The sequence below is a fragment of the Falco punctatus genome, assembly GCF_963210335.1.
Source record: "Falco punctatus genome assembly, chromosome: 8".
Taxonomy (NCBI): domain Eukaryota; kingdom Metazoa; phylum Chordata; class Aves; order Falconiformes; family Falconidae; genus Falco; species Falco punctatus.
The window spans coordinates 45,273,509-45,300,501 of record NC_137588.1 but is presented as its reverse complement, the minus strand read 5'-3'; the positions used below and the strand labels follow the sequence as shown (position 1 = coordinate 45,300,501).

Sequence of the window (26,993 nt, the reverse complement as noted above, 5' to 3'; positions counted from 1 at the left end):
CGAGGAGGAGGAGGAGGAGGAGGAAGGAGCAATACTACCCGAGGCTGCAGTCACTGCACAGTCAGGAGATGGGTTGGCTGGCTACAACAATGCTGCACGGGGAAGGCTTCTTGCATTTGCTAGGGCCCCAGCGGGCAGAAAGCATTTCCCTCGTTAGCCGGGATGCACTTGCCACTCTCAGGCTGCCTGCCCGACGCCCGCAGCTGTTCGTCCTCCCCGCTGTGCCCGCCGCTTGCCTCGGCGTAATTAAAGATCCAACGACCTTTGCCGACTGCCTGAGATGTTGGAACAAATGAATGGTAAGCACCAGATTACAGCCCAGCTCAGCAGCCCCACAAATCCCTTTAATGAGACATTTAGGCAGGGCCAGCGGGGTGCCTGGCTGCTGGGGTGGGCTGGCATGGGTGGTGATGGTACCTCAGCCAGCCTGGCCATTGCCTGGGGACAATGGCACCAATGGATCCCAGTCCTGACCCCATCCCTGCTCTGCTGGGCAAGGGTCCTCGGGGTACTGGCCCCACAGGCATCCCAGCACCCAGTTCTCATTGCAGGAGCCACTTGTGGCTCCAGCTGCCCCCATGTCCCCCCTTGCACCCATGTACATGCCACAAGAGCAACCCTGCAAATGGCAGTGGGGAGAAGGCTAATGGTACTGGGACCAGTATCCTGCGGGGACATGGGGTCCCTGGCCATGTGGCGGCTCAGGGATGGGCATGGCAAGCCCAGCCCAGGGCTGTTGGGAGGTTTATCCCTTCCAATTGTAATATCAAAAAATGAAAAAGCCTGAATGACTGATGGGGCCGTAAGGGTGCAATCAATAGTTGACACGGCAAACGATGTCTCTGCTCATATTAGTGCCAAATTAAGCTGTTTACTCAAACTTTCCCTGCACAAGGAGAAGCTGGGGCTGGCACGGGGAACTGAAGATGGATGGCATGTTCAGGGGCCTGGAGGTGTGATTCTTCTTGCTGTGACAGACAGTTTGCAACAACGATGTCTTCCCCTCCTCTCCTTCAAAGGTGGAGACGCGGCAAGAGGACTCAGAGAGCACATGGGCAGAAGGACTCCATCCAGTCATACTTACTGCTGGGGCTTGGAGCTCACACAAGCATCCACCCAGCCAGAGAGAGCCGGATGGCCCTGTCCCCCTCCTGGGGACACCTGGAATGGTGGCAGGAGCCAAGGTGGTCCCAGGCTCCTCCGTGACATGTTGCAGGGAGCAGGTAAATCAGGAAACAGGGAGACATCCCAGCTGGACTCCCTCCCTGACCACACTGAGCTGACCGATGTCCCCAGCTTATCTTCAGCGTCCCAGCAAGCCTCTGCCCCAGAGGTTATCTCCAGTGTCCCTGGGTGGGACCCTGGTACTTCTGAATGGGGGCATTTATCCCTGGTGTCCCTGCATGCCCTCACCCAGTGGCGTACATCTATGGTGTCCCCGGTTGCCCCTGCCCTGGGACATTTATCCCTGGGGTCCCTGCTCCAGACATTATTCTCTAGCACCTCTGTGCCAGGTGTTTATCTCCAGTGTCCGTGGCATGGTGTTAAGTGATTCACTGCCCCCATCTTGCTCTGATTCATGACTACTTCTCACGATGCCCAAAAGCCTGCCAGTGCCCACAGTGCGTTCCGCATCCTCCAGACATTCAAGTCCCTCCCCATGGCCATGACATCTTCCCTGTTCCCCACCAGATGGTGAGTTGTTGGCCAAGTACACAATTCCAGCAAAATCTGAGGGAAGACCAAAACAATCAGTGAATTCAGGTCAAACTCAGTCAGTACAGAAATGAAAGCAGGGATGCAATGCAGGATGCAATGCAGTAGAGCAGCAATATTTTTCAACCTAGTGATTCCAACATGGGTTTTTCCAAATTAACTTTACTTTCTGGCTAGCAGTCAGTGCAAAACCTACCAGCCAAGGCACGCAGCACCCTGCACCCTCTCGATGCTCACCATCCCCCAGTCCCTGGGATGCTGGCATCTGGGACACAGTATGATGGCCAGGCAGCACAGAGACCCAAAGATGGCAGAGCCAGGGATGTTCCCTCCTCCTGGAGTGATACAGGCAGAGAGAGGGCAGCGGGCAGAGGCGGAGGCCAGCAGCATCCACCTCATACCTTTTAATAAAACATGAATTAGGTGCCAACGCGTATTAGATTCACTTCCCCGGTGACAGAAAATCAAAGGCTTCTCCCATCTTTTCTAGAGGCGCGTTCCTGATTGATCTGGAAGAAGCAGCTCAGTGCGAGGGAAGGAGTCTATACACACCGAAACAGCTCTTTAATTTCTTAATTTAATATCTGACACGTAAAGATTCTCATTAAGCCAGTCAATGAAGCCTGGAAATACAATTTTCGTGCAAACTGTCGCTATCATAACTTACACGAAACTTCAGATGGTGCCCTGTAAGCGGTGTGATTAAAACCATTCATCTTCCCTGTCAGTCGCCTGCTCCCACTCTCCCCCCAGCCCCCAGCCCTGCACCACCCGTGCCTGCCACGGCTGGCCAGCCTTGGCACCGCATGGGGCTGGTGGGTGCCACCGTGGCCATGGGCATCCGGCTGATGCTCGACAGCTGCATCCCGGGTGGGATCCTGCAGGAGCACCAGGGCAGTGCTCTCTGGACCAGGCAGACAGGGGGGTACTGGCAGCATGCTGGGCAGCACCCCACCAGGCACAGCCTTCGCAGTGGGCCCTCAGGCCCTGAAATCCCCCCACTGGGGCATGCGCAGGAGGGAGACGATTTCTGAAGATGCTAATTAGGCAAATTAATTCCTGTTGAGTCAAAGCTCTTCTCTGCCTTAGAAAAAAAAAAAAAAAAAGCTACTTACTTCAGTGCTGATTAAATCCCAAATATCGAGACAAGGATTAGACCTGAGACTATTCCTTGGGGGTGCTCCCCACCAGCTGCTCCCAGTGAGTGCCTGCCTGGCACCATGCAGGCACACTGAGGAAGGGGCTGGCAGGGACTGAGGTTTGCACTGGGACATGAGCCACTGAATTACTCCAGAGGCTGTTGTTCCTCACACCAGCACCAGGCAGAGCACACATTAGCTGGGCTCGTTCCACCTGCATTGGCTGAGGAAGAGGATGGTAAAGATGCATGGGTGCAGGGCACCACCTGGGCACAGGGCACATGGCACATTCTCTGCCATGGAGAAGCCTTGCTGAGCCTCAGGGTGCTCTCTGAAACCACCCATGAGAGGGTGATGGGCAGCTGTCACATCCTCACCAGGCCCTGAGGGTGGATTGAACAATTTCTCAGGCTTTTCTGCTTCTGTCTGCCCTTCTTCCCCCTCTCCCCAGTCCAGGCCTGCTGAGCTTTTCAGCTCCAAGAAAACTCCAGAATTTTCCCAGCAGCTGGAAACTCAGTACTGGACACCAGGCTGAGGAAGAAAAGCCACTTCAGGGGACTCAGCAAACACTGCTGGATCTGTCTCACCACGGGTGTTGCATCGCACCTGGTTAGGGGAGGGAAATAATTCACTGGCAGCATTTGTCACCTAAATTTCTGTCCCAGCAGCTGGTGTCCAGCAGAGGAGAAAAGCCAGTGACAGGGTAGCAGAGAAAGGGACTCGTGAGCATCACCAGCTGCCCAGTCCTTGGGTTTCTGCAGTCAGCACTGGTGCAGCCCCATGTGGGGCATGGTGCCATGGCACAGCCCCTTTGCTGGTGGTGCCAGTGGACAGCGGGTATCAGACACTGTCCCCCAGACCCAAAGCATGCAGCTTCCCCCTGCCTGCCCTTCCACTGGGGAGAGAGCATATTCCTGCGGGGATGGGTCCCCCAGGTACCCCAGCCAAGGTCCAACTGCCGTGTCTGGTCACTGAAGGATGCTCTGGTGAGGTGAAGGCTAGGAAGAGCCTCCAGCATATATTCTGGTACTGCAATTGCCCCAGAGGTGTGGCAGCTCCGGGAGGAGGAAAGTGGCCAAGCAGGTACCAGTGGGGTCACCCAGCTCTGCCTCTTCCCCCTGGGCTGCAAGCTTGGATGACTTTGACTCCAGTCTCTCACAAGAGATGAAATCTGCCCTGAACAGCATGGGCACCCACCTCAGCCCAGTCATGCCAGCTGAGGCACCTCATGGGTCCTGTACCCAGGGCACCCTGACAGGGTGGGTGGCCCCTAGGGAAAGGCTCTGAAGGACACAGCACCCAGTGCCTGCGCATCGCACTGGCAGAGCAGCTTTCCTTGTCTTTCTTCTGTGTGTTATCTCAAGACGTCGGAGCTGCCAGCTCCTGCCAGCACTCGCGCAGCCTGACGTCGGTGCAGCTTGAAAGTGCGCGTGGCGTGTTTGATGTCAGGATTACCGGCTGGGTGTATTGTAAATGCTAAAATGAAATAAGAAGATTAGAGAAGAAAAGCGCCGCTCCGCAGTGTGCGCCTGCTGATTGCCTCCCGCTGGATCTTCTGCGGCTGGCGGGGGGCGCAGAGACCCAGCCCGGTGGCAATCATGCAGCAGAGGCAGCAGTGCCATGGAAAGGGTTAAAATGGTCCAAGCGTCTTCCACTGTGGCTGGTGCTGCCTGCCACCCAGGCATGAGCCCAGCTGGGGCAAGAGGCAGGATGGACCCCTTCCCAGCTGCCAGGGTGCCGGGCTCCCTGATGCTCTGGATCACATTAAGTGTTTACTGGCTGCTCCTGCTGTCTCCCAGCCTGAGTGAGTCCCAAGTCTCCCAGCAAGTGGCCCCACATCAGCCCTGTCTTGCCCAGCCCTGGGCCAAGGCATGGTGGGGCAGTGGGGTCACATGGGGCTGGGTGGGTGCCTACAGCCTCGCAGGGAAGGTGAGTTCTGCATCCCTTCCCAATGTGCTGCATTCCTTCCCAGGAAATCGAGGCACAGCTGTGTCCCAGCCTTGGGAGCTGGCTTTTAGGGGGAAAAAGGCTTGTACATCCTCGGAAGTGGGTGACAACCTTCTGCAGGTCTTGCCAGGGGAATTTGGGGGTCTCCAAAGGGCAGGCGAGTGCTTTCTCCCCCACTCAAGTGGCAGGACATTCTTAACCATCTGAACCCAGACGCAGCAGTGGGCAGCTCCACACCCCTCCTGCACCCTCCCCCTCCTCACACCAGCCTCTACCAAGCAGAGAAGGAGGCCAGCAGGCCACGACCCCACGGGCAAGTGTGAGAGCCAGAGGGGATGGAGGGGGAGCTGGGGCAGGGGTCGGGCCCTGCTGAGCCACTCTCCATCTCCTGCTGACAGCAGCACGCCCCTGAGCATCTCCGCCAGCACCCTGGGACCCAGTCCCACACACACCAGCCTGTGTGTGGGCAGGAGGGCAGGGGGCACTGAATTTCAGCAGCAGGATGATTAGTCTTTATTTTCAGCTGTGCCCTTGGCCCCAGTTTGTCTTGCTGGGCCCTGCTGCCAGTGCTGGAGGAAGAGGAAGAAGAGGAAGAGGAGAAGGAGGCTACAGCATGCTCCCTGCAGCACTTCTTGTGCTGATCCTGCAGGATGCCAAGCTGGGCACAGGCAGCAGCACATGGGGCACAGGGCTCAGCCTCACACATGAAGACCCCCATCCTCCCCGGCAGAACAAGTCCCACGTTTGCAGCTCCTCCCAGTATGGCAGAGCACCCTCCCCATGAATCCCTACTGACAGTGATCCCCACCTAGCCAGGGGACAGCTTGTACCCCAAGAGGGATGCAGGATCCCCCACCCACACTCTGCCACAGCAGCACCCCCAGGACTGCACCCAGCATCCCACATCCTGCAGCAGGGTGCATCTCATGCAACAGTGCATCCTCTACCCACTGCTGTGCCCAGCACTAGCACCACAGCCTGCCCAGGCAGGCCAGCATGCGTCCCGGCAGCCCTGGAGCCGACAGGGCAGAGGAAAGCCAAGCACCAGCCGCCTCTGGGGAATTTTCCCTTCCCTGCAGCAAGGACCAGCAAGCAGGCTGGCGGCTGGCCCCATGCCGTAACTGTGCAGCTACCTGTCTTCCCCACCCCCCCTTATCTCTTGCATCTGTTCCCAATCAAAGCATCGTTTCAATCCGTTTGGGAGAAGGTTGTTCTCCCCCTGCCACCAAATGCTATTGTTTTTCTGAGGCGTGGCAGCTCAGCAGCAGCAGCTCAGCACCTGCCTGCGCCAGCTCTGCTCAGACACGTGTGGGCAAGCGCCTCGAGCGAGCCCCTACTCAGCTCCCTCCTGCTGAGATCAGAGCTGATTTCATCCCCACAGCAAAGCACTGGGCTGTAGGGGGGAAGATGGGGCTGGCAACCCCCGAGGGAGAGGCCGGCTGGGGAATTGACTCCCTTTCTGATGCCCAGTTTGGTGTTGGCAGCGCTCGGTGCCCCGGTTAATGTCTGCATGGGGCTGCTGGATGGGTGAGACCCATCACAATGCCCATGTACGTCCTCCATCCCCCAGGTTTTGCTGCCAGCTCCAGTGTCCCTCTGGGCTGAGCTCAACCCTGCCCTGCATCACCCTAGGTGGGTGCAGATCCCCCCTTGCCCCCCACCCCAACCTGGATGTGCCAGGGACAGCTGAGTCTGGCTTCCTCCCCTGCGGGACTCACCCATACACATTGCCATGGGGCCTCTGCTGCTTCTGTGCAATTAATGAGATTTAATTGCCTGTAAACACATCCCCGGCAGCCCAGAGCTGCCATGGGAAGTTGCTGGAGTCCAGAAAAGGGAACGGGAAAAGGGAATCGTAGCAACTGTTGCCACGGCTGGACTGGCCATTCCCAAAACTTGACCACAGCAAGGAGGGGCTGGCCATATGGCCATGTCCTCGTGCCCTCAGTGCCACCATCACCACTGTCCCACAGTGCTGAGTGGCATGGGGCTCAGCATCCCACAGAGAGCCCCTGCACTGGGACGTGGCTGCATTTGGCATCCCATGGAGAGGCTGCACTGACAGCAGGCTGCCAGGGCTGGGGAGGTGAGGAGGGGTCCTTGCCCTCCCTCTCTGTGTGACCCCCAGGCTGGGCATGCACACGTCTGCATGGCACTAATGAAGTCTGCAAAGGTCAGGGCTCAGGGTATCAGGAGGCAGTTTCTGTAAATGCTATTTTCTAGCTCAGTGCCCTGTAACTCTTTCTGACAGTTGTGCTTAAATAAAACAAACAGAACATTTTAATCACCCCCACACACCACCCCCAGGCACTGCTCCCTGCCCCTAGGACAGCTCGCTGCGCCCCTGCCCATCGCAGACCCACCCCGCGCCCTTCCCCCTGGCAGAGGACAGCATGAACACCCAAGGGTGTCCAGCAGTGCACCTGGGGGCTGTCCCCAGGATGGCACTACAGCGTGGAGACTAATGTCACAGCAGGGCAGGAGTGGTACACACCTCTGTCCCGAGAGGACATGGCATTGGTGGTGCAAGGTGGGCTCGGTGCAGCAGCTGTGCCCTACTCACTGCTCAGCTAGCAATGGGAGAGGTCCCAAGGCACCAATATGCACACGTGTGTGTGTTGACATGTGCCCGTGTGTGTGCAGATCCATGCTTGTAAGTGCAGATGTATGAGTGCACATGTAAGTGTGTAATCCTGTGTCTGAGTACATAGGGATGCATGCGCACATATGCATATATGTATATATTTATATATGTGCATGTCTGCATGTGTGTGCACACATGTACCTGAGTGTAGGCATGCCTGTGCATGAGCATCCATGCATGTAACTGTGCATTCATGTACAGAAATGTCTGTGCCAAACATCCACAGATGGCTATACGTGTGTATAAGACTGCCCATGCATGCAGGTGTGTTTGCACACACTGCATCTACGTGTCAAAGTGCACACGTGTGTGTGTGTGTGTGCGTGCACACCACCTCCTCACCCCATGCAGTGGAAGCAGGTCTTGTCACTGCAATCACAGGGAAGTTTTGCTTAAGCCCGGGTGAGGGATGGGGCTGGGCGAGGGAGCGGTGGCAGCAGCGGCAGTCGGAGCGGCACGCATCCGCACCAGAGATAAGTTCCTGCCACAAAGTTTTCTTTCCCTGCTAATTTTCTGATTAGCTCCTGTCTGATGCGTCGGCAGCAGCGCTCCACGGAGCTTATTCAAAGGCGGCGTAATCTTTCTAAGCAGTGAACAGGGGGCAGGGACGCCATTCAGCTCCCAGCAGACAGAGCCGTGCGTCTGGAGGTAATAACTCTTCAGGGACTTGCAGCCGAGCGCTGACAAGCCGCCGGGAGGGCTGTGGAAATCCTTTCTGCGGATGAGCCAAGAGGATTCTCCTGCTATCCCCTAAAGCCTGCGTGTCACCTAGTCCAATAAAAGGCATTATCGGGAAGGTGGCATTTTGTTCTGGCGTATCTCAGGCCTCCAGCCCAGCCTTGGCTCTGCTGGCTTTGCATGAGAAGGGGAGGCTTAGGGCACGGTGGGTGCTGCCTGCCAGGGATGCTGCTGGGTGGGGGGCTGCAAAACACTTTCTGTGTCCCCCAGCAGAAGAGGGGTTGGGGAGCACAGCTGTGCCTGCTCTCTATCCTGCGCCTTTGCTGGCCCACAGCCACCCAGCGCTGCACCTGCAGGCTGGGTATCTCCTGCCCCAGGGACAGCAGCAGCAGTGCACTGGATCTCAGCACACCCATCCGCTCTCCTGTCTGCCTTTGAGGAGGTATGAGGTGGAGGGCTGGGGAGTTTGGGGGGTTCAGAGCAGCTGGGGGGACCCAGCATCTTTGGTGTGCAGATGTCTCAGCCCCATCCTGGTCCATCCCTCAGCCAGAGGTGATACTGGGTCACCCCAGGGGACCTTCCTAGCCGTGGGGGTGCTGGGCACCTGGTAACCACAGCCCCATCTCCAGGGAGTGTGTCCCCAGGGCTGGGGAGGGCATCTGGAAGGGGGTGCACCAAGGCTGTGCTGGGGGTAACATGCACTTCATGGTGCAGGAGGTCAACCTGGGGTGGTCCTGGTTGTCCCATGTCCTCTGGATCCTGCCTAGTCCTGGACACCACAGGAGCTGCCAACCTGTGGCATTACCTGCTGCAACCAGGCCCCCAGGGATGGGGCATGTGCTGGGCCATGGTGATCAGGTGGTGCCAATGCCTGAGGGGACACACCAGCCCTAACCCCCGAGTTATCAGGGGGCTTCCCTGCTGCTACCCACTGTGGCACAGCCCCAGGGTAGAGGGGGATCGTCCACGTGCAGAGTGGGCAGCATGGGGGGGGACACACGACCCATGCCTGATGTGATCGGCTAATTTACCGTGCTGTGTGTGCCCTGCACTAGCCAATAACTATGAAATGATGTGGAGATTTGCAGCCAAACCCTCTCATAAAGAGATTTAGGAGGGTGACGAAGATAATTAAACATCCTTCCCCAAGTATTGACTTGCAGTTGAAAGGGGAAAAAATAACTACATTTTTCACAGTCCTTTTAAATCATCCTGATGCCCAGCTGGGGCACTGTGCAAACAAGCCCTGGCCTGGTGGCTGTGGGGCTGCGGGCACCACAGCCCTCTCTGCCAGGCTGGGAAAAGCGTGGTGGAGCAGAGGAGGAGTCTGGGCATCTGGGGGCTGACGCAGGGTCCTGGGCTGGCAGCAGGCAGCACAGGCAGGGAAGGATGCTCCAGAGCAAACAAGGCAAGGGTGACACAAGGGTGGCTGTCCCCTGAACAGTTAAGCTAAAATGAGCAGCGTAGGGCAGTGGGAGAGCTGAGGAAGAAGAAACATGCAGCCAGACTACAGGGACAGTGACAGGAGCCAAGGGGGGGAACAGGATGCAACAAAGAGGCTTAGGAGAGAGGAGTGGGGGGCTTAAGGAGAGGTCCTTGAGGAGCATCCAGGTACATGCTAAAGCAGCTGCAGTTTGCATACGTGTGTCTGCACACACATAGAGCATGCTTGCACACCACTCTGTGTGTGTCTGCACGTGTACGTGCGTGGCTGCATGGGTGCTCAGTGCCTCTGGGCTGCCCTGGGCCGCCAGCTCGTGCACTGCTGAGCTGTGAGTGCATGTCTTGCCAGCTGCATGCACCACCATGTGTGCACTGCCACATGTGTGCTGGTGAGTTGGGCACATGTGGGCGGCTGACATGCATGTCCAGACATGTCATTGTTGTGCTGTCTGTGTTAGCGACAGCTTCTGTGCCACCAGTTGGATGGAGGAGTCACAGGCACCTGCTGGATGTCCATGCGTGTAGCAGGATCCCATAAGCACGTCACTACTCCACAGCTGCATCCACGCATGCACTTGCGTGGCCATTTCTGTGCTGTGTATCACTGTGATATGTGGGATGCAGGTAGCTGGAGGAGCATCCTGGGGCAGGACCCCACTCTGGCATGATGACCCCAGTTGTAGGCGGACACAGAGGAGCGGCAGAGAGGTATGCAGAAGATATATGGAGTCACATCACCCAAGGGACCTTCTGACCCATCTTCAATGGGACAAATATGCTGTGGGATGTACCTCCCTGGCCTCTGCGCTCCAGGGTGCACACCCCATGCATCGTCCTCCACCGGATCTCCTGAGGGCAGAGATGAAGCCAAAACTCATGGCAGGGTGAGCAGGGAACACCCACTTTTCTATGTTGCTGTTTGCTGTGCCAGCCCCTGGGAATGTTCCTGGCAGCCTCCCCACCACTTTCTCATGCTTTGTCATTGGTGCCACCTGGCTTTGCCAGCACGGATGCTCTGAACCCCCTGACCTGCCTTTCCCAGGGAGAGATGGTGCTCCCCCACTCCCCATCACCCTGGGAAATGATGCCAGAGATGAGACTGTGTCCCTGCACAGGGGACAGAGAAGGGACCCGGCAGGGCTGGATACCCCAGCCGTGCTGGATCCCAGCCTCCAAGGAGCTGCTGTGTGCAAGCCCCAAAACACACACCTTTCCCTGACACCAGAATCTTCCAAAGTAGCACAAAAAGGTCTGTACTAAAACATACAGGAGCTGGTGGTCCCCAGGTGCAGGGTGCCAGTGCTGCCCCTGCCCTGTCCCCCTCTCTGGGAGGTCTCGGGGTGGCTGGGGAGGCCACTGTGGATGGGCTTGGCTGTTCAGACCCTGCCAGGAGCAGGAAGGATGCAATGGCAGTGCAGGGCTGGAGCAAGGCAGAAGAGGAAAGTTTCTGGGGCTTCATCCCATTCTCTGCTTCACAGAAAAACTGAGGGCAGGGGAGGGGGGCCCGGGGGTGTCTCTGTGTTCCTTGGCACTGGGAGGAGTGTGCCCCTAGCGTGCCTACTGCCCTGGGTACCTTTAACTGGGTCTAGTAATACCAAGTGTCCCGAGAGCCTGAAACTGAAGTGCAAATCACTCAAAGCCTCAGGTTTGACCTGGCAAGACTGGGCGGCTCCTGGGGTGCCAAAACCAGCTCAGAGCAGCAGGGGGAAGGGGATTGTGAAGCCTCCCCCGATGCCACCCTGGAGGAGGGCGGGGGGGGGGGGGGGGGGGGGGGGGGGGGGGGGGAGCAGACAGGTGAGCAGCCAGGAGCCAGCACCCACCTGCACCCACCTGGCACTGGCGTGGGGAACCCGGGTCAGAAGCAGCCCCAGCCATCACCTCCGGCTCCGTGGGCGAGCTGGTGGCATCGGCGTTTTGCTGGGGGACATCTCACCTCCGCTGGCACGGCACGGCTCCTCACTCTATCCCTCGGCTTCTCCCTCCCGGGCGCCCGGGCCATGTGGCTGTCGCTGTCGTCCGTGGAGCACGCGTGACACCCAGTGGGCGAGCACCAGACTGCACACGCCGGGCGAGAGGCACAGCCCGGAGCAGGGTCCCTGGGTGCGGTGGCCCTGGACTGGGGGTGTCACCCATGTGGGGGACATTGTCCTGCGGGGAATGGTGTGGCCGTGCCCGAGGGACCTGAAGTTGGGTTTTAACTTGGTTGGGTCGGATGGGCACATGGCAAGGGGGCCTGCATCCCCAAGGCTCTGGGGTCTCTCCAGGCACCCATGGGTCCCTGCAGCCCTGGGGCTTGGGGTCTCACCAGGGTCCCTTGAGGCTCCCTGCAGCCCCAGGGTGTTTCATGCCTTGCACCATTCCTGGGTCAGGCTCTTGCTCTTCCCTGGCTTTGTTGCTTCTCCCTGTGTCCCTCAAAGGAGAGGCAGCCTAGCCAGAGCTAGCGTGACCTGATGTTTCTCAGGGCTTAATACCTTCCTGCTCCCATCCTGGGACAATCTTCACCTCACAGCCACCATCTCCTAATGCCATGTGGCAGCTGTAATCCTTCATAACTGCTCCAGTTGGGTTTTTCCAGGCTGGGAAACTCTCAGCCTATCTTTAGCTTTTCCTCCTCTCTCTCTCTTGTTCATTCCCCAGGAGATAAACCCTGGTGCAACAAAAATCTGAAGGGAGCCAGCGCTGTGGCTCACATAAAGCCAAAGCAGAACTATTTTCTGTAAGAAAACCATTTTTCATTTCAATTTGTAAAGGCTTTTAAAGCTGATTCTCGCAGGAGCAGGAGTGGTCTCTACAGAGGGGATTGGATGCTCTTCTCCAGCTCTGGAGAAGCTGAAAGCTCATCCTGCTGAGGCATCCAAGCTCGTTAACAGAGCTGTGAACGCTCACATGCAAAGCCCTGCAACCCCACTCCCAGCATGTCAATCTCACATGCCAGCTCTAGACTCTGTAAAGACACTTGGAGAGTTTAGAAATTTGCTCTGAAGAATTAAAGGAAGAGGAAAGGACCAGAAAGTCCTTGTTCAGACACGGCTGGGACAGGGAGCTGAGTCTTCCTCAGCATACCCTAAGCAGGACCCCCTGCATGCCCTGGCCCCACCAGGCTCTGGAGAGGCCCCTGCTCATGAAGCTGGTGGCTGTGGGGGATGCAGGGATCCCAGGGGATGCTGATGTGACGGTCCTCTGTGTCATCCCCCACTGCCCATGCACAGTGACAAAATGTGGCCAAGAGAAGGACCCTGCATGCTCCCAGCAGATGGACCCATCTCTGCAGCACCCTAGGAGAGCATCCCAGAGATGGGACAACCTTGTGAAGGGCAAACCTGTCTCCTGATGTTGCATTTCTCACTTAGAATGGCACCGACATGGAGCACAGCTATACTGTCAGCCTAGGGAATGTAACTCCATGCCAGCCATGGGGCCACCACAAGCTGCCAGTGTCCCATAGCCAAGGAAAGCCGGTATCCAACTAAACCGGGTGTAATGAGCCACTGCCAGCTACTGGATGATGCAGGGCAGTGGTGTGACACTACTAAACCCAGGGTGCAGGTTCAGCCAGCCCTGACAGCAGGGCCTGGAAGGAACCATGCAACAGGGGTACGCCCAGAGCCCAGCCAGCTCCCTGCTAACAGATACTTGTGCAAAATGAGCCTATCAAGTCCATCTTCCTCAGGTTCAGGTCTTGCTAGGGTGGTAGCTCTGATGCCTCCAGAGAAGCATCCCTTATTTCCTCCCCCCCTGCTGACACTTCCTCCATAGAGGATGGGAAGAATGGGGCTGTCATACCATGGGGACACACCACAAAATTGTTCCTGAGACAGCCACTGCCTGGCTGGAAACTCAGGGTGGCTCCAGCCATAGGACATTTGATAGTCAATGTTCATAAAGAGAAGTAAAACAAGATGTGACAGAGACAAGGTCACATTAATGTCTGGATTTATATTTGCTACAGTCACCTTCATCTCTCTACCTTGGGGTGTGCAGAGTCCCAGCAGCATCACCCAGACCTTAGAGTGGTAAATGAGTGGGCAGTGGTAAATGAGGTTGTTATGAGCCCTGAGCAAGGGCAAGTGGGTCAGAGGAACGCATCTCAGCTCAGCTGTGCCTTGCACGGGACATGTGATAGTGACCAGCAAGCTCTTGGGTGGCTGCACTGTCATCTAGCCTCAACACTGACCCCAAGGGCTGATGCAGAAGAGACGAAAGCACTTCCATTCAAGTTTCCAGCCTGCCCAACCAATTCTCCCATTAATCAGGTACAGCGAGAAACGTGGCCAGGCAGGGCTAGTTCCCGCTTCAGTGATGCTGGCTAAGCGTTCTGCTCCTTCCCTTGCAGCCAGCTGGAGCTCCTTCATCCCCAGGACTGCAGTGTCCTCCCTTCTTTAACCCCATGGACACACTTTGGAGCTGCAAAGCCCCCAGCCTTGGGTCCTACTTTTCCCCATGCATCCATGCATAGACTTTCCAGGCCGTGTCTGGCTCTCGCAGGGACTGGGGTGACTGCCAATGCTTGCATGTGGACACACAGGGGTGAGCATGCTCACACACGGTCCATAAATCTGTCTGGCCTGGCTTGCTCCCTGCTGTGCAGCCCCAAAGTCATCCCAAGGACTTTCCTCTGCACGGTCCCCATCCTGAGATCTGCCACTCCCTGCCCACTGCTGCAGCTCTTTAACGAAGCGTGGCGCTTGGCAGCTCTGCCTCACGGGCAGACAACCACGGCACCCAGAGCAGCCCAAGCTGTGAAATGTGCAGCCCTATGATGATGAGCTGGCGTGCATGGAGGGGCGGCTGCTCAGCCCACCGTGCTACAGCATGAGCAGCTGCAGGCAGTGGCAGGTAGCATTCCTTGCCAGGCAAGACTTTGTGAGCAGCTGCAGCTCTCCATCTTTCTCCCTGCTGTCCCTTCCATGAGTTTTTGCCCATTCCTTGACCTGGCAGCTGGTCTTAAGCAGGGTACCCCAGGGTCAGTACTGGGGCCATGTTCCCCATCCTCATCAGAGGGTCAGTTGAAGAGGCAAGTGTACCGTTGCCTTGCAGGTGAGGCTAAACTAGCGCCAATGGGTGTGCAGCAAATAGTGGAGCCTCAGTACAAGCGGACCCCAGGAAACTCAAAATTTGGGTCAACAGAAACCTGTGGACATCAACAAGATGGGCCAGATAACCCCAGATTTCACCCAGGCTAGGGTCCAAAGGACTCAGCAGGGACCCAGCAAAAAGGACCTGGGACAAGGTCCTGGACAAGAGGCTGAACAAATGGGGCAAGCTGCATCCTGGGCGACATGAGGAGTGTAGTTAGCAGCCTGAGAGAAGGAGTTGTCCCCTCTGCACAACACCAGGGAATCCCCAGCAGGGTGTTGTGCCCAGATTGGCCCCCCAGTTCAGGGAGAAGTGGAGGAGCTGGAGAGGGACCAGTAGATGCTACTGGCAGGGCTGGGACCTGGGACTACAAGAAGAGTGGGTTGGGATCTACCAGCATCATGCAGCTACCTGGAGGACAGAGCCAATCTCTCTTAGTAGAGCATGAGATATAACAAAGGACAGCAGACATTAATTGCAACTTCAGGTTGGATGGTAGGGTTTATTTTTTTTTTTCCCTGGGGAGGTAGTGTAGCTGTGGGACATGCCACCAGGGAGGTGGGGCAAGTCCATACTTCAAGACACAGCTGGGTAAAGCCATGGGTGACATTACCCTTTGCTGGTGGTCTTTCTGCTCCAAGTGGGAGGATGGGCTAGAGACCCCCAGGAGTCCCTTCCCACACCAGCATCACCAGGATCCTGCAAGTCCAGTGAGGGGCAACCTCCCCACCTGCAAATTCTTTCCTTTCCCCACACCAGGAGCCCACCCCACAGATCCAGGACACCTTGACAGCCAAGGTCCTGTGCACTGGACCGTGGCCCCTTCCCTGGCGTGCCAAGATCTGTGCTGACCCACACCCTGCCGATGCTGAGCCCATCGCCTCTGCCGCGCTGCTGGGAGGCCTGGCTGCTGCTCCTGGCAGGTGATCAGCTGATCCCGCCAGCGAGCTGGTGCTGCAAAGTCAGGCACAGAGATTGCCAGCGTGCCAGCGAGGGGGGAGCAGGGCCAGCAGGGCCGGGGGGCTTGGGGAGCCAGGGGCAGCTCTACCCTGAAAGCCAAGCTACCTGCATGCTGCTACCTGCTGAATAATAGAGGAGCTGACAGCCAGGCGGAGAGAAATGCGATCCCGGTTAGCCGGCCGGGGAAGACATCTGAGCCGCCAGCAGCTGCGATAGTAACTGCAGGGAAGGAGCCTTCCTCCCCGCTGCTCTGTGCCGTGCAGCGTGGCCGGGGTGGCTCAGGTCCCTGCCCATCCCGGTGTGCCTCGGGCAGCCAGTGCCCACTCGCGGGGCACGGGCTGAGGGCGCGGAGGATGATGTGAGCTGCAGCAGGGACCCAGCAAGGCACAGCTCAAGGGCAGAGCCAGGTTTCCCAGGAGGCGAGGCAGGAGCCTGCTGCAGCCAGTGCCTGTGCCCTGGGTCCAGCAGCTCAGCCCCATGTCCAGAGGAGGGGACATGGTTTATATCCCAGATGACTCCGACTTCAGCTCCTTCAGGGATCAGTGCGAGAGCCTGGAAGGCTGGCACTGTCGGTATAACAAGGCTGGCGTAACCGTGTGGAGTCAGGGGCAGGAGGAAAGCTGCACCGTGCAGAAAATCAAGGTAAGCAGATGCCTGCAGCTGCGGGACCACCAGCCCTTTCCTACCTCAGCTGCATGCCAGGCTGCTCCCTGAGGGTCCCTGGGGTGCTGGCCCATCCTGTGCACCCTGGTACAGCCTGCCTGGGGGTGTTTCTGCCTGGAATGCCAGGGCTGGCAGGGTTAGTTACCCAGAGGTGCTTCCCCAGCCGGCAAGCTGCTCTGCAGGCTCTCACTGCCTGCCCCATGGCTTTAGCCTCTCGACCTGCTGGGATGCCCACTGCAGCATCCTGCCGTGTGTGTACGCGTGTGGGTTCACATTGCAGCTGCCCTTGATCCAGACCCAGGCAGGAAGGCCCTAGGATCGATTACGTTACGGAGATGGCCTTGTCAGGAGCCCCTGGCATGCAACTGGCTGGCGGGATGCCTCCCTGGTGCCTTTCCCCTAGCCATGCCATTCTGGGGCACGTCACCTCGCATCCTGCACTGGATGAGCATCTCAGAGAGTTTAAAAGCCCCCATGTGCCGTGTCGGGAGGTTTATTGCTTGCCAGTGGCCAGATCTGGGATACTGCAGAGGGACTAGCGAGGTTCAACCATCCCTCAGGTTGTTCCACCTTGCTACTCATCTACATGGCACCGGTAACACTGCCAGGTGACCCTGAGTACATCAAGAGTGGTTACAGGGTGCTGGGAGAACAGGGCAGGGGAGCCCTGTGTGGGAACATCCTGAAGGCCAGTGCTTGGCTCCATGGCCGGTATCACGGGCAGGGCTTTGGCTTTTCTGGCAACTGAGGATCAGGACTGCCAGGCAGGGATGGGATCCTGCTAGGCAAGTAGGGCCAGAGCATCTTACCTACGGGACAGCCAACCTGATAAAGAAAGCTTTCAACGAGGAGTGTCAGGGAAGGGTTAATACAGCCTGAAGAGGAGGGAAGGCATGGGGAGGTGGTGAGTAGGGGAATGGGGTATGGTATAGCTGGAGGAGGCTCTTGCACTGCTCTTCTGAACACAGAGTAATTGACAGCCAGTCTCAGCTGCTTGCACACCAGCACATGCAGCTAAGGAGGCACAACAAGGAGCTGGGCACATGATTGCAATGCTGCCTTGGATGAAGGCCCTTCAGGGCCAAGGTGAGGAGGAGGAGGAGTGGCGCTCTCTGCAGAGGTGTATCTGCAATACATACCACCTTGACACCATAAGCCAGGGAAGAGCTTCTGGGCTAGGATCAAGGAGCACTTAAGGCACTTGGCATGCACAAGTATGCAGGACCAGGCAGGACACACCCACGGGTGCAGAGGGGTCTGGCCAACATCTCTTTGAAAAGACTTGCTGACTGCAGGAGGTCCCTGGTAACTAGGAAGAAGTAAACGTCACATCCATCTTCCAGAAGGGCAAGAAGGATGCTGCAGGGCACTATGGGCTGCTGTATCACCAACATCCCTGGGACGGTGATGGAGAACATCCTTTTGGAAGCCATGTCCTAAAGGACAAGGGCAGTGGCAACAGCAGTAGGGACCTACCAAGGACAAATAATGCTTGACCAGCCTGCTTGCCTCCTGCAATGAGAGGACTGGCTGTGTGGGTATGAGGAGAGCAGTGAAAACCCTGTACCTCAAATTTGGTAGAGCTTTTGACAAGGTTTCCCATAGTGTCTTGTCACCACATTGGTGAGATCTGGACTGGAGAAGTGGATGATGAGAGTAGAAAACCAGCTCACCACCAGGCTCATAGCATGGTGGTCAGCAGTACAGGATCCAGATGGTGGCTAGCTGCCCAGTCCCACCCTGTTACTGGGATGATGGGATCGATTTTCCTCTCAGTGAGAGTGCAGGTAGCACTGAAGCATGGAGAGCATTTGAAGTGCTGGAGACAAGAATGCTGCTCATCGTGACCTGGACAGGCTGGAGGGACAGGCTGGCAGAAGCCTCATGAAGTCCACCCAAATTTAGACAAGCACAGCACAGCAGAGGGGATACAGTTACATCCACTTTTGCCACCACCAAGCCCTGCACAGAAAGAGGACCCCAGGCAGGAGCAGGGAGGTCTGAACACCATTGCCCAGCCTGGTTCATTGCAATTAATACCTCCTTAATGTAGCTTTTCCCTGCTCAGAAGAGGGTCTGCGCATGGTGCAGGGATTAGCACTGCCCAGGGATCCTTTCTGAAATGTGGGATGGAGGATGCCACCCAGTCTGTGAGGGAGAGCTGAGCTGCACAGGCTGGAGCTTGGGGGTCAGAAGAGCCCCAGTCTTTCCATTAGTTCAGGCGTAACCTGGTGAGTCCCTGAGCAGCTGGAGCTTTGGGGTTTTTTCACCTGAATTCACTGTGGATGATCTGGGTTTGGGCTGTCTGTTTTCTCCATCCCAGCTGGCCACCTGCTGCACCTGGTGCAGCTGTTGCATAGCCGCTGCTCATCCATGGCTGGAGGGACAGGCTTTAGTGGGCAAGCCTGAGATGGTGCCGCTGTGATAAAACACAGGTTCCAGAAGCCCAGGAGGACCATGAGCTCCACCTCTGGCTGGAAGCACCCTTCACCCTGCAGCAGCAGCAGCACCAGCTGGGAGCTGGGAGGGGGTGGCTGGGGAGGGGGGAACAGGAGGAGGGGGATGGGTGCTTCCACACTCTCCTCCACAGTGCCCCAAGGAGTCCAACACATCTCCAAGCCTGTCCTGGGCACGAGTCCAGCACACCAGGCAGAAACCATCACGCAGGCCATCGGGAAAAGCTTGCCCGCCCGAGATTGATGGGACCTGCAACGTTCAGAGGGCCATCTCCAATTACACGGCACTGCTGAACATCTCATCAAAGATGCAAGGCTTCTAACGAGGAGCAGATGACATCTCCTTCCTCCCGGCATTGAGTGGAGGGGGGCAGCTGGCTTCATCAATAATGCACTTGCCAGTGCGGCTGGGCAGCTCCATGGCTCCAGTTACAGCCTGGGGCCGGCCAACCTTCCTGGTCTGGACCCCACACCTGACACCATTGTGCCAGGGCAGGAGCATCCCTTTGCTTGCCCTGCAGGAACACGGGGTGAGGGGACAGGGTCGGGCTCAGGGAACCCAGGCACCAGAGCCTGGACCACGAGACAGCTCCATTTGAGGGCAGAGAGTCCTTCTGCCCCTGCTGCCCTCCTGCCTTTGCACTGTGCTGCACGCTGGCAGTGGGGCCAGTGGCTCTGCCTGGGCTGTCCTGAAGCAGCAGTGTGCCCTGCACCATGTGTGCAGAGCATCCTCCACAGCACACGTAGCTTTGTAGCAGCACAGGGGCAAGCCAGTGCACGCAGGAACAGCCTAAAGTCCTTGTCCCCAGATAGGCACAGCTCCGTGCTCAGTGGGTGGGTGCTGGCCCCCTGCCCGACTGCCCATCTCCCCACAGACCCGCATCTCCTGCAAGGATGTCCCTGCCGAGACGCTCTACGATGTGCTGCACGACACCCACTACCGCAAGAAATGGGACTCCAACATGATCGAGACCTATGACATCGGGCGCCTGACTGTTAACGCTGATGTGGGATACTACTCCTGTGAGCAGCCCCCAGCCCCTGGGGACACCCAGGGTTCCCCTCACTGACCCCACAGCCCCGTGCATGGGTGTGGGGCTGTGGGGGCAATGGGTTGGGGTGTAACAGGGTCTGTCTGCAGGGAAATGCCCAAGCCCCCTGAAAAACCGGGATTTCGTCACCCTGCGCTCCTGGCTGCCCCTGGGCAATGACTACATGATCATCAACTACAGCGTCAAGCACCCGGTGAGACCCCAGCCAGCCCCAGCCCTGCCAGGGGGGCTGGCCCCATGGGCCAACAGCACAGGCAGGGCTGGGGAGCGTATGGGGCAGGCTCTGAGGTCCACGGCATCTTTCTGCAGAAATATCCACCCCGGAAGGATTTTGTGAGGGCCGTGTCCCTGCAGACAGGTTACCTGATCAAGGCAAATGGTGCCAGTGCCTGCATCCTCTATTATCTCACCCAGGTGGACCCTCGCGGTGAGTGGCAGCAGGATGGGAGGGTACAGCATGCCTCCTGGGGGATGGGTCCCATTATACCCTGAGAGCTCACCCACCATGGGTCTCTATCATCCAGGGGCCCAAAGGACACTGAGAAGTAAGGACAACCCAGGGAAGAAGGGTGTTCCCTCCAAGGCCACAGCATGTGGCAGGTTCCAGCAGCCCTGGGGGAGGAGGTGTCAGTCTGGCATGGGGTGCTGCAGGCTCATGGTGCCTCCTCTGGGGCTGGCCCAGATCAGCTGAGTGACAGGGCTCTGGGCTTTTGCAGGATCGCTGCCAAAGTGGGTGGTGAACCGCGTCTCCCAGTTTGTGGCACCAAAGGTAAGCAGGGTGTGTGGCCAGTGGTGGGATGCATGAGCTGCCCTGAGCTAGCCCCCTAGGTAGGGGCAGGATGGGTGCTGGGTGACCCAGGGCTCTCAGGACAGGTACTGGGTGACCCAGGGCTTGCAGGGTGTGTCCTGGGCATGCTGGTGGGGCTGTGTGGTCTGAGCCAGGCACCCATCCCATCCCCTCCCAGGACCCCCAAAAAGCTAGCATCGGGGGAGCTGGGAGCTATGCCTACAGACCAGAGTGGCTCCATCCCCCCTGGGGACTTGGGGCACCATGACGGGCTGGACCCACTCTTCCCACAGGCGATGAAGAAGATCTACAAGGCTGGGCTGAAGTACCCGGAGTGGAAACACAAGCACAACCCAGGATACAAGCCCTGGGTGTACCCAGAGCAGAACACGCTGCCCAGTGTCAGCCTGGCCGAGCTCTCAGTGCAGCACGCTGACTCGCTGGAGAACATCGATGAGACGGGGCTGTGCGAGGACCACCTGAGCACCAGTGACCATGAGGCCTGAGCCCTCACCACAGCCCTCTCACCAGGCTCCCCCTCATGACCAAGGCTTAGCAGCCAGGGGGCACAGGCAGGAATTTTGCCCCCTGAGCCCCAATAGTCATGTCTGCTCTCCAACTCCTTCACCACAGACCTCCCTACCCAGGCAGCAGGATACTGTCCCATGGGAACCTGCAGCACGGGTGGTGGGAAGAGGGAGGACAGGCACCTTGGTCCCCCCTTGCACCCATGGTGGCCCATGGAGATGTCCCTGTGCAGGAGGTAGAGCTGGCAGTGGGAGCGGGTGCCCCAGGGAGAGGCTGGGCAAGTCAAAAGAGGGGGAACCCTTGATGTGCTGAGTAGGAGCTTTCCAGGTACCAGGATATCCCTTTGCCACTGTAAGACCTTCTAGGGGTGTCCCTCAAACGGCCAGAAGTGGGGAGTCTGTACGGGTCCTGCCCATGCTTTGCAGGAGCACAGAACTGACCCTCTCTGGCTTGAGGTCCAGCTCTGCCAGCCCCGCAATCAGGCTGGACCCACTCCAGCCCACCAAGCCCCCCACCAGGCTTTGTGTGACACCCCCCCACAACTCAGGGAGCCCTCCGAGGTCCTCTCCTGGGCATCAGGCTCACTTCTGCAGGCTGGCTGTAGCCCAGCTGGCTCTGGGGACCCCTTACCCAGGTGGTGTTTGGGAGGTGGGGTGGGATTTTCCTCGCAGTGGGGTCTCGGGCAGCCTCTGTTCCCACTCACTCAGTGTTTGCTGCTGCTGTGGTTTCTGGCACAATAATAAAGGGATTGGTGTGTGTGCGAGAGAGCTTCAGCATGGGATGGGGAGGACACTGGCACCGCACCCACCCTGAGGCTGTCCAGGCACTAGGTCCTGGCTTGGACAGGAGGGCCAGTCCAGCCATGCTGTCCCAGCACCTAGGGGTGACCCTCAGCAGGGAGCGAGGTGGCCAGCGGTGGGGCAGGAGAAGCGGATGCTGGGCTCTACACACCCACGCACATGTGGGTGAGCGTGCATGGGACCAGGGCAGCTTCCACCAGACAATGGGAAGTTAGTCTAGACAGCCACTGCTGGGGGAATACTCTGACAAATGTTGCATTTTTCTATCCACTGCCAGGCTCCAAGACTGCCTGCAGCTGCTGGGCTCCTGCCCCAGATGGCTTTAAGCCTGATCTGTGCAAGGCCAATGCAAACAGGGCCGTCACTGCTGACAGTGCCATGGTGCTCAGCTCCAGACCTGTCCCAGCAAGGTAAAGACTAGTGGACATGGCCAGGTCATGGCAGCTGCCCTCACAGCAGAGCCCTGCCTCGGCAGTGCGGGGGGGGACAGCCCTCTGGCAGCGCTCAGGGCTTGCAGCCTGCCCAGAGCCACCTGCCACTGTTGCTTTTGGGGACCCTCTGACCCACCCAGCCTCACACCCCCTGGTCACCCCAAACCCCAAACCGAGCTGCGAGTGCTGTTGCATTATGCTGGCTTCCCCCACATCTTGTGTTTCTCCCTGGTTTGTCCAGATGCTGACCCCAGCATCCCAGGTGCAGATGCTCACTGTCCCCCTTTAGCTACCCTGTTAGGTCACCTATGTTCCCTGTGCTGCTCCATGGGGACATCAAATGCACATATCTTACTGCAGAGAGTGCTGGGGAGGCCAGAGGAGGTCCTGGCCATTGGGCAGCCGGCTCCCACGGTTTGCAGCTGGGCTGGCTGTACAACCAGAACAGGGGCAAGAAGCACCTTCACAGGGAAAATGTGGAAAACCCAAGGGCAGGAGATGTGCAGCCTCCCCCTCACAGTGCACGGGGCTCGCGGCAAGGGGAGCAGTCTCTCCCTGCCCTGCGCCACTCCCACCACCTCAGTAGACTGAGGGCACAGCAGCAGGGAGGATTTTACCTGTGAAGACACATCCCAGCCCCAAACTGCCCCAATAACACTTTGCAATAATGGTGATAGAGCTGAGCAGGGAACTGTGGCCAGAGCAAAGGCGAGAAACACCCCCGGGTGCTGCCCTGATGAGTACAGAGGTCACTGGCACCCTGAGCCCGCAGGGTGCTGGGGTGAAGACCACCCCACCCGGCCCCAGTGCTGCAGAAAGCAGCCCCATCTCTCCTCATTCCCTGGATGTTTCTCTGCAGCAGCCAGGCTGCTGTGGGGCTATTTTTAGCCAGCCCTAAGTAGGTGTGAAGAGCTGCTGCTGCCTGAGCACCAAGACCCGGCAGGGAGTCCCCACTCCCCAGCCAGCCCCAGGGAAAACTGCCAGGGTTGGTGACATCTCAGCCCAGGATGCTGCCCAAAATGGCCAGGATGGCAGTGGCATCAAGTAGAAGATGAGGGCCACTGGGGCAGCAGGGACACTGGTCCGCATCCAGCACTGGGCTGTAGCAGAGCTCCTGGCCCCCAGCATCACCCTGGCTGGGGAGCAGGGTGAAACCTGTGCAGCTGGAGAGGGGGGCTGCCTCGGACCCTGTGGATGCCAGGAGCCCCAGCATCGTGATTTCTTAGTGAATGATGTGCCACTGCTGGGTTTCCTGTGGCACAAACAGGAAGGGAGCCATGCACTGGTATACCCAAGCGCCTGAGTTAAGGGAGGCAGCAGACAGGCTGTGGGAGGACTGGAGCCCCCTCAGTGCCCTCACCGGGATGCTGGGGGAGCAGGTGGCGACAGCCCAGGGGTGATGGCCACGTACATGGGGGCTGCAGCTCCACACAAGAGCCCAGCTGGATGGCTCTTCCTGCCTGGCCGTGAGCAGAGAGGAGCCGCCCCACAATGCAGAGATTGGAAAGGAAACGGGAAGCTGCTGCTGGATGGGAGATAAGCCCAGAGGCAGCGATGTCTGCCAGTACCCTGATGGATGGGGGGCAGAGGGAGTGTGGCATTGGGCCCCCCACCCTGGCCGCACAAAGGTCCACAGTCCACTCCAGTGCCCCCAGTATCAAACATGCCCCAGATGGAGGGGGATGTGATTCCATCCCTGGCATCTCATGCTTTGCATCCCCAAACTCATGGATAGGCCCTGGGCAGCTCTCACCCCCACCACCCACACTGGGAACCTGAGCCCAACAGGGAGCTCCCCAGCAGTCTATCTTATCTCATGGAATGGCCACCATCAGGGCTCTTGCCTGGAGAGGTCCAGCAGGATTCAAAGCCCAACAGCCTCTACCTTCCTGCTCCACACTCCTCCACCAAGCCCTGCCAGGGGCTCAGCTCTCTGCCAAGCCCAAGACAACCCTCTGGGCTTGGTCCCAACCCCACATTTCCAGCTGTCCAATGTGACATTTGCCCTCTAAGTATGAGGCCTGAGTGTCCCTCACTCTGTCCTGATCCCAAGAGGTGCTCCCACCATCACTGCACATGTCCCCCAGCACAATCCAGCATGGGTGGGGCTGAAGATAGAGCAAAGGCTGCCCCAGAGAGCAGCAAAGGGTGATGGCTAGGGATGGATGGATGGATGGATGGAGAGATGGATAGATAGATAGACAGACGGATAGACAGATAGATGGAAGAAGGAAGAGAGGGAGCAAGGGAGGGAAGAAAGAGTGGGTAGAGGGAGGAAGGGAGGGAGGGAGAGAGGGGAAAATGAATGGAGGGATGAAGGGAAGAGTGGATGGATGGATGGATGGGCAGACAGCTGGACACATGGACCTTGAGGCACAGTGTCATGCTTCCCAGAAAGGGGAAGGACTAACAGGCCAATGTGCTGGAAGGATCCAACCTTTACTTTGATCTTCATTTCATCTAGCCCTTGCCAGCATCTTCTTGAAGCCAAATCCTCCAGCCTAAGGGGTGTTTTATGATTCTGCCCATCTGCCTTTTCCAGGGAGCAGGCAAGAGCTTCCTGCTGTGCAAACCCGTAGATATGGCAGAGCTCTCTGTCTCTGCCCAAGGAGGCTAGCATCTAAATATGGATTGCATCAGAGGTTAGTAGACACCAGAGATCAAACAGAGGCTTTGAAACCTGTGCTGTAGAAAGTGGGCTAATATGAAGCCTTCAGCAAACAACCCAGCCGCAGCATTCATGTAATGGCTGCCAGTGCCCCAGCACTTTGCTGTGCCCTGCTTCCCCCTGACACAGCCCTGTGCCAGCTGTCTGTCTCCAAGATGGTCCCATGGCTGGGGGATGACCCAGCTTGGGCTGTCCTCCTGGCTGAGCCCTGGGAAGGGACAGTCTCTACGGGCAGCCGGGTGCTGGGGCTCAGCAGAGGTGCTTGAGCAGGGGTTTCCCTCCTGCCAGGGGAACCAAGCTCCAGTCCTGACACTTAAGTGACTGTGGAGGTAGAAGGGACCAGGGGAGAAGTTTTGCTGCACTGAACTGGCCTGTCAGCAGCCATCAGGATGTGGGTTGTGGGGACTGGGCCCTGCTCTTAATCATGCTGGACCATCAGATGGGACTGCAACTTGCCACTCTGGGGATGTCCCAGGTTGTCCCTTCCACCCTCGGACAAAGTTTCCCTCCCCAGCAGCCCATCTCTGCCCTCCCAGCACACAGGGAGGAGCACCACTCCCAGCAGCAGAGTATGAGGGCTCTATAGAGGTGCTGCAGGGTGCCAAACAGTGGTGAGCCAAGATCTGGCCCCACGCAGGAGTCTGCTTCACCGGTGCTAATGCCTCCAGCATGGCAGGATGGAAACAATGGCATGCTGGCTGCAACCAGCATTACCAGCACCCTTTGTCCTGCCCCTCCAGCCACTCACACCACAGACCTCAGCAACCATCTTGTGAGCAGCAGTGCTTATATTTAGCCAAACAGCTTCCCCTAAGAGGCAGAAGCCCAGCAGGATGGCACAGTCTGTGGTGCAGAGCCAGAGGGTCCCTGTGCACCCTGTCTCCAAAACCCACCCACAGGGTTGTCCATGGGGAAACCCATGCCAGTCCCAGGGATGTGTCACTCCCTGCCGAAGTAGCTGGCAGGGAAGGGGGAGGAAGGCAAAACTGATGCTGGGCTCATGCTGATTTCTGCTTCTGCTTTGCAGACGCAAAGTGTGATAAAGGAGAAGCTGCCTTTCTGCACCTAGCTGCACGCACAAACACTTGTATGGGGCGGCCCTTCCACATCAGGGGCTCCTGCCACTCCCAGCCCCCAGCAAAGACTTTTGGGGGCATCACTGGGGCAGGGAAGGACAAGCGTGGATTGAAGCAAGGGGGTCCCCAGAGAGCTGGACCCTCACAGGGCAGGGAGCAGTTATCAGTCTTGCCACCAGGTGTGGGGAAGGGCTGAAGGGTGTTGTGAGATATCAGCCTTGGACAGACTCCATGTGCAAGGTTGGGTAACAGCAGAGCCGGACTAACTGCCAGCTCCCCTGGGGCTCTTGCAAAAAGCATTGCATTAAAGGCAGCCTGGTCATCTGGTAGTGAATGTACAGGCTCTTGGCAGGAGAGAAACCCTCCCAATATCCCCCTGCCACCCCAGACCACACTGCCATCCAGCCTGCCCCTCAGCTCACTCCACATCACCCTCTTCATGGGGTACCAGCGGGGAGGAGTGTGGGGGGGTGTGCTCTATCCCCAGCATCCCTACAGCACAGGGGAGGCTTCTGTGTTCCAGACATTTCATCCAACCAGCCCCAGTACCAGCCCTTCCAAGTTCCCTCATTAGCATGAACATTTTAACCTGTTTTCTCCAATTTGGCAACACCTTCCCAGCACCTGCACCCTGCTCAGTCCCAAGCCACGGTGGATATAGTGAATATCTCCTCTTACCTGCAGCCGGAAGCAGAAACAGCAGGTGGAGCCGAATGCACCCAAGAACTTCAAACATCTCTGTCTGCAGTGCAGCCTTGGAGTGTGAGCCTCAGGGACCTGGTTCCCCCCATGGCAATGCACGTCTGACGCTCGTGGCAGGGAGCAGGACCCTGGCTAGGAAGGTGAGAGAAGGCGCATGAGTGAGTGAGTGGGGAGGTTGGGGGCAGCCCCCAAAAGAGGGCAGAGCCTGGCTGAGGGGCAGGACACAG

The 26,993-nt window shown here is 58.0% G+C and overlaps 1 protein-coding gene and 1 long non-coding RNA gene across 2 annotated transcripts; one reads left to right on the top strand and one right to left on the bottom strand.

The window, feature by feature from the left end:
* Positions 1–2,275: 2,275 nt before the first annotated feature.
* LOC308068619 lies at positions 2,276–26,871 on the bottom strand. Its single transcript, XR_013930024.1, has 2 exons — positions 26,743–26,871; positions 2,276–4,331 (listed from the first exon to the last, which is right to left on the bottom strand). It is a non-coding gene; the product is annotated as an uncharacterized lncRNA (long non-coding RNA).
* Positions 14,122–26,733, top strand: LOC308068614 (START domain-containing protein 10-like). The gene is made up of 6 exons (XM_080399514.1): positions 14,122–16,245; positions 19,598–19,745; positions 19,864–19,967; positions 20,084–20,201; positions 20,491–20,543; positions 20,855–26,733. The coding sequence occupies exons 1-6, from the start codon at positions 16,081–16,083 to the stop codon at positions 21,065–21,067; spliced, it is 801 nt and encodes a 266-aa protein (XP_080255640.1). The 5' UTR covers positions 14,122–16,080; the 3' UTR covers positions 21,068–26,733.
* Positions 26,872–26,993: the final 122 nt, after the last annotated feature.